At 38.6% G+C, this 6,986-nt stretch overlaps 1 protein-coding gene across 1 annotated transcript; it reads left to right on the top strand.

Moving 5' to 3' along the window:
* The first annotated feature begins 1,240 nt into the window (after positions 1 to 1,240).
* Positions 1,241 to 3,909, top strand: tmem230b (transmembrane protein 230b). The gene is made up of 3 exons (XM_047592135.1): positions 1,241 to 1,584; positions 3,341 to 3,463; positions 3,553 to 3,909. The coding sequence occupies exons 1-3, from the start codon at positions 1,489 to 1,491 to the stop codon at positions 3,691 to 3,693; spliced, it is 360 nt and encodes a 119-aa protein (XP_047448091.1). The 5' UTR covers positions 1,241 to 1,488; the 3' UTR covers positions 3,694 to 3,909.
* Positions 3,910 to 6,986: the final 3,077 nt, after the last annotated feature.

Genomic DNA, 6,986 nt, shown 5'->3' with positions numbered 1-6,986 from the left:
AAAAACATCACCAATATGAAACTCAAAATAAATTATTTCAGGGCTCATATCCCCACAGAGATTGACAATAAGGCCTTAAACTACAACAATGTGACTTGCAGTCAAGGTTTCTTAGTGCACTAATGACCACTGGAGACTCTTTCTCTGCCAACATTTACTTTAAACTGTGCTACCGATGCCGCAAGCGCATCAAATATGCATTTTCTTTCTTATTACTGTTTATGAAAAGAGCAGTGTATTGCTAGATTATTTACATTTAGACATTTGTCCTTGCAAGTAGCACACATGGCTGTACCAGAAAGCTGGAATCACAGTGATCCAGTCGCTGTGTGTAGCTTCAGGGCAGAGCAGAGTCTTTATTTGTCTGTGTGACAGTCCAATTTTCTACAGACCAGCAGGGGAATGTGGAAAACATTTAAAAAAAGAAAAATTGTGAAAAATACAATATATTACAGCTATCACAACAGCTTTAATTATTCATTTCAGGGGGATTGCCGGTAGATGTTATTTTTTTGTGTGTTTTGCCTATTTCACGGTCAGTCGTTCACAGATCCAGGTGATTGCTAAGCGGGACGAGAGAGATGGCAGTATCTGGCAAACAACTTTGTATACACAAATGACATCAGATTTTATTTTCATTCCAGCTATTAAACAGTGAGATGATGAATTAATCTGATGGACATTGGACGTCAAATCGACTGAATATTGATGTGTGTTTGTTTTGGGGACAAGCAGAAGATTCATCATTCATTTTCATCCTCTTCTGTTTTTTTCTGTTTGGTTAAATTTCGTGATTGCATTGCATCCGCGTGGCTTAATAAAACAGCCTTCAGTGGAGGAGTCGGCTCCTCTTACATAAAACTGCATCAAAAATCTGCAGCCTTGACAGAAACTTTATCCTCTGAGAACACAGCGTGATTTCAGAGTTGACCTGAGAGGACACCTCCGGAAATGAACATCCACATAGAAAGATGAATGTTGACACCAGTGTGTCAGTCTGTTCCTAGTCGTGACCCGGTCATTTTAAAGAAGACTCGGCTGTGCCCTCTTGTGGTTGGTTTAATGTGGTGCAACAACAACAACAACAACAACAGTTTACCAGAATAAAGTCCCTTATACGATATTAATGCTGTACAGTTACCACAAACTTAACTGAATCTTGCTTAACACGTGTAGGAGTGTATCAGCCAGACGTGCTGAATCTACCCAACAACCAATTAACACCGATGATACACTTGCGCATGCTCTTTGAAAAACCCGGAAGCTGCTAAACAGACAACTGTCGCTGTAATCTCTTCTGTAAACGTGCTAAAATAAGTCGCAACGGCACCACATTGCATTTTAAGGGTGCTTTTTTTAAAACTTTATTTCGTCAGTGAGAGCTCGTGGGGGATGGTGACTGCCTCGTCGTTAACGCTTCTGTAACGGAGCTGCTTCATTGAAACCTTAAAAACAAACTGCGAGTAAGGACCAAAGCAGCTGGGGAAGATGCCTGCTCGTAATGTTGTGTCCCACGGCCCTCCTAACAGCAAGGTTAGGTACTCCAGGTTGGCCACTGATGATGACGGCTACATTGACTTACAGGTAAGGCAGGGCTTAAGCATAATGCTAGGATAACCCACTAATGCTATGTTTGTAGGGAGGGCTGAGCTGAGTAATGATGACCGTGTTTTGATAATAGACTGAAGGTCATAGTTCATATACTTCTAATATTTATAGCTACACAGCCTAAAAGCAGCAGTGCACTGGGTAAACTAGATTAAACCACAGTATTATAAAATATTCATCTGAAGGTGCATTGGGGTTAATACTTTGCACTTGCATTTCCCAGAATGCAATGCTGTTTTCTGGGAAATGTGTTTGTTTTTTTCCCCCCTCCTAACAATGCATTTAGCTTGTCTTAAGTAGGAAAACTCTGGGTTTATTAATCATTTATACACCTGTTCCTTTCCTTCAGTTTAAAGTATCTGCTGTGTAATCGATCAATGCTGCATTCATTAAACATTGCTGTAACTGTGGAAAGTTGGACCATGAACCTGAAGTAATTTTCATCTGTGTTTTGCTTCCTTAAATTAAATTTGTGTATTCATGGTCACAGCATGGGAAGTTTTGTACTCAAAAGGCTTTTCACCACCCTAACCCAGGCTTTACATTAACGTACCTTGTTTGTTAATCCACATTTCTATGTTTACGCTCTGCCTAGTAATGCACACCACACACTGTATTAGTGGTGGGTATTGGCAAGGACTTCATGATACGAAACACATCACGATACTTGAGTCACAATATGTCACATATATATGATATATTATTGCAATATTATGATATTGCGATATAATATTATGCATAGTTCACTAAGAAATTTTAAGTGCAGCATAAAATACAAGTTATATATCGGTACATCAGATGACAATGACAATTCATTGAACAAACTGAGTCGAAAAGCAATTCAATATCGATATTTTTTCCCACCCCTAGTCTGTATAGATTTTCTCTATTCATATTGTTTGATTTTCCAGACTGTTTATTCCTGTTTATTGTACTAACCACGACAACAGATTTCTCATATGTGTGAACGTACTTGTCATCAGTCCATCAAGAGAATTCAGATTCTGAAATGATCCTTTTAAAGGCATAATGAAAGGATGAGATAGTTACGATTATCAACATTTTCCTCAGACATACTACGTTAAAAAATGATGAGGGAAACTCTGTATGAGTCAATGTCTACATGAAAATACAATTCATTTCTTAAAACTTCAACAGCAAAAAACATTTGCCATTCAACTGGTAACATCATCCATAAGTTGTGGGAACACTGCTGCTAGGCATCCGTTGGCACCTAGAAAGGTTAGCAAGCTAGCGAGCACATGTTTATCACAATGTACTAACTCACCATCCACCTCTGCCATTTCTGAACACATCAGCAAACACTTCATAACTCCCGAACTTGGATATTGACAGTTTCCAGTTGCAAAGTCATGAATACCACTAGAGGGTGCTGTTCATGTGGACTTTTCTCGTGAACACTGTGAATTTGACGGCAGCATGTTCTACAAACAACAATCACTGTATTTTACTCAAATCAAGAAACACAAAATGTTTTATGAGGTCAAACATAACACAACAAAGATAAAGTTGTTTTGGTAGCTATATGTGATGTAAGAAACATAAGACATGTATGTAAAAGGTGGAAAACTTACAGTGTTGGAAATGTGAGTTCTTCTCCAGTTTTCAGGGATTACCGTGGCACATTCATTTTGCCTGCCCGCTTCACGACATAACACAAACAGTACTGTAGAAAAAAGCATTTTAAATAAATATTTGTCCTTCTTCACAGTTCAAAAGGAGCCCACCCAAGGTCCCATACAAAGCAATTGCACTTGCCACGATACTCTTTCTAATCGGGTCTCTGTTAATCATCATTGGCTCCCTTCTGCTGGCTGGATACTTTGGTGTCACAGTGGGTACTTTTTCAAAGCATAGATCTTTTTTGTACACAGAACAAACATGATATTTGTCTTCATTTAACATACGTTATCTCTGTTTCAGCACTCCGACCGAACCGTGCCAGTCCTTATCATTGGGATCCTCGTCTTCCTGCCTGGAATTTACCACCTCCGGATAGCTTACTATGCATCAAAGGGCTACCCAGGCTACTCCTACGATGATATACCAGACTTTGATGACTGACCAGCACTGTAGCTTCAGCCTCAGTCTTACTATGCTTCCAGCTGCATTAATGGCTAAATCTAAGGTAGAGATACCTCAAAATATGTAATGTAAGCATTTTTTGTAAATTACAGTGTTCTCTTGGTAGCTTTTTAGACTGCACCTATGAAGCCAGATTTGTTTAATTTGTATATTTGTTTTTAGCTTAATAAATAAATAAACCGGAAACTGATTTTTTATGTGTGTAATGGCATTTTCAATCATCCATACCCACAGAAGGACAGTATTTAAGTGTCAGAGTATGGCCTCCGATTAATAGAAACCCCACACTAGTGTCATTGTACTGATTTTAGTTTATATTGTGGTATGTAATGGTATTTAACCATATAGGTGATGTCTCTTTTAAAAAAGAACCAAGTGTTAGTTGAGGTGATACATCTACCTGTCCGATGGTTCAAAAACTTAAATAATTAACTGCTCTGGGAGATAACTGATACTTAACTCTACACTTTGCCTTACGCTTGCGTTAATTCCTCTTTCCTTACTCTGCACAGTCGTTTCCTGGAGGATTTTGTGTGATTAATTGATTAATTCCAATCCTTTGATCTCCATATGGCGCACCTGGCCTCTGAGGGTAAACACTGTAAAACAGCACAGCACACGAGCAAGTAAAGGCTGACATTCTGTTAACCCACGTCAGCAAACCTTTCCGTGCTATCAACTCATCAATTTCGTCCTAATTTGAAGGTCGGGTGATAAACACAGAGGCTACGACCTCAATTTTCTTTGCTGGATAATGTCATATGTGAAGCTCATTTGCTAGTAAAGGTTGGACTTCTGTAATCCTCGCAGATGCCTGGCAACCCGCTGTTAGTCAAAGAGATAATTCAAGGATATTTGCTTATATTCTCCCTGTTTCTTGCTTTCAAATGAGCCCACCCGATTAGCTGCCAACAACAAACTACCTAGTATTAGTCAAACAAGATTATGCACTTAAAATCAGCCCAGATTTTCTTTTCAGGAAAAAAAAAACCTCTTACAGAAAGCGGAGATTTGCTGCATGTTTCCTCGTAATCACTCTTATTTGCACTTAATATTTTGAGAGCTTTTTTTAATTCATAGCTTAACTCTTATTTTTATTTTATAGTATTGTTGTACAAATGTAGCTGAAATTTAACTATGTGCGCATTTTAAATTGTTACTCTCAAAAATTTTCATCAAGGCAAAAATCACAGTAAACTAGTCATAAATAAGATTTTATGGGAACTAAAGCTTTTTACCGCCCCCTTGTGGTAATACCTGCAGTCTATGACTTTCCTTCTCCTGGATTGGCTATTTTAAACCTAAATGTAAACAAGACTGCAGTAACTGATCTGATCACAACTATCAGATATATGCGACACAACATTTAATCTTCTTCGATTAAGACCTGGGGCATCTTGACAGGGCGCCATTGGAACTGGCTTCTGGGGTAAGATCATTAAAATCACTTACAGAAAAGTTGCTAACTTCCCTCTGTCTTTTAAATAAATTCATGAAAAGGTGAAAAGTGTAACATTAAATGAGGGAAACGTAACAGAAAAGCTGAGTATCGGTGAGTTAGCCAGTTTAAGCTATCAGAACAACGTGGCTTTTGCTAAAGTGTTAGCTGCTAATGTGCTGCAATGCAGACCTCACAGCTGAAATATTTCACATATTTAATTGTTTTTCACTTATTTATAATTTTATTTGTATGTATTTCTTGGTAACTGCAGTTACTAGTAAGTTTTATTTGGAGAATAATGTCTGGCTCTTGCAAGCTAATGGAGGGAGAAGTGCTCAATGATGGTAATTTATAGCTGTAGGTTAACGCCATGATTTTACTAAAATTTAATTTATGCATATCTCTTTCTCGAACATAAACGTTTTATTGGCATCCTAGTAGTTAAAATGTAAAAACATTTTTTAAAGTGTAGTCGCAAAATCAGTTACCTATTGGTATGAAAAGGTTCCTCTTGAAGAAAATAGGTTGTGTGGCGTTAATGATGTACATGTGGTGGGTGTAAGACCCTGCTCCTTATAAACACGCATTTTAAATCATTTCGAACAGCTTTACACCAGTTTTCCAGTTTTAATATCGAGGGAAAAAAACTGTTGTTGTTAGATTTTTTTCTAATTCCGTACATGCTTTGTGGCACATTTGGTAAATGCTTCGCCAAACGAGGCGAACGGGTCCTTTCGGTGCGTGTGTTTGCTTTGTTTGGTTCAGGACTCGTTCCCACGGAAAGGCGCTTTTGTCTGAGGCGCTAAAGTACCTGCTTCATCAAGACACACAGACACAGGCAGATTCACGGAAGTTCTTTCAAAATAAAAGCGTCAGACTGACGTATACTCGGACCCTAATTTGAACTCGTACACAAGTTTACAATCTGGCTTTTAGACTTTTTATTAGTTCTTATTGATTCATCTCATTTGGTTACAGTATCAGCGAGGAGGGCCATGACACACCAGCTGACAGATGGATGTTTTCCTGGTGTCTGACCAGCTCTAGTCAGTGGTTTGTAGCGCTTCCTAGCCTACCAGATGATCCCATTTCCTTCATGATGTATGTGTCTGCTGGCCACTGGCTATAGTCTTTGTGATGTGTTGTAGTGCAAGTTTAGGGTCTAGACATGGTTAGTTAGTGAGTGGTCAGTTTGGATTATCAGGGAAAGTAAAAATAACTTAAGTGGTGATGCTGTTACACGATACTGTCTCAGTGTGACAATGAAGTATTATATATAACAGAAGGTCTCTGAAACTGAAGCAAGTCAAATAGTATGTGGTATATCCAAAAAATACAGCTAAAACAAAGGTAATCAGACTCCTTTATAACACTAATTGAGAAAAAAATAACATCTGGTTAACGTGAACAACTCTAATTGCAGGAATTGGGTTATTGACAGACACTAGTGATGGGAGTTTATAGGTGGGCAGCCTTTCAACAGAAACATCTAATTAACTAATTAAACCTCCAGGCATTTAGCTCTGAAGAAGCCACTTGGATAAGGGTTCAAGTCGGATGAGTTGCATTTGTTTCGTCTTTGTGTTTGGATTTTCCTAGCTGGAGGCCAGGCCGACCTCCCTCATCCTCCCTTTTGTGGTGTAAAGTTTGGTCTGCAGTTAATCTGTTGGGAACTGATTATGATCTGACATCTGCAGGGCCTGTCAGGTCATTTGGGTGGACTTTATGCAGTGAAAATACAACATTGTCATTTAAGTCATCCAAGTACCTTGGAGCTGAATTTGTTTACAACACAATGGCTCATACTCTGATGAGAACTGAGTGTGGCTAC

The sequence above is a fragment of the Mugil cephalus genome, chromosome 8 (genome assembly GCF_022458985.1).
Source record: "Mugil cephalus isolate CIBA_MC_2020 chromosome 8, CIBA_Mcephalus_1.1, whole genome shotgun sequence".
NCBI lineage: Eukaryota > Metazoa > Chordata > Actinopteri > Mugiliformes > Mugilidae > Mugil > Mugil cephalus.
The sequence above is the reverse complement of the archived record's forward strand: the minus strand, read 5'-3'. Positions and strand labels throughout refer to the sequence as shown.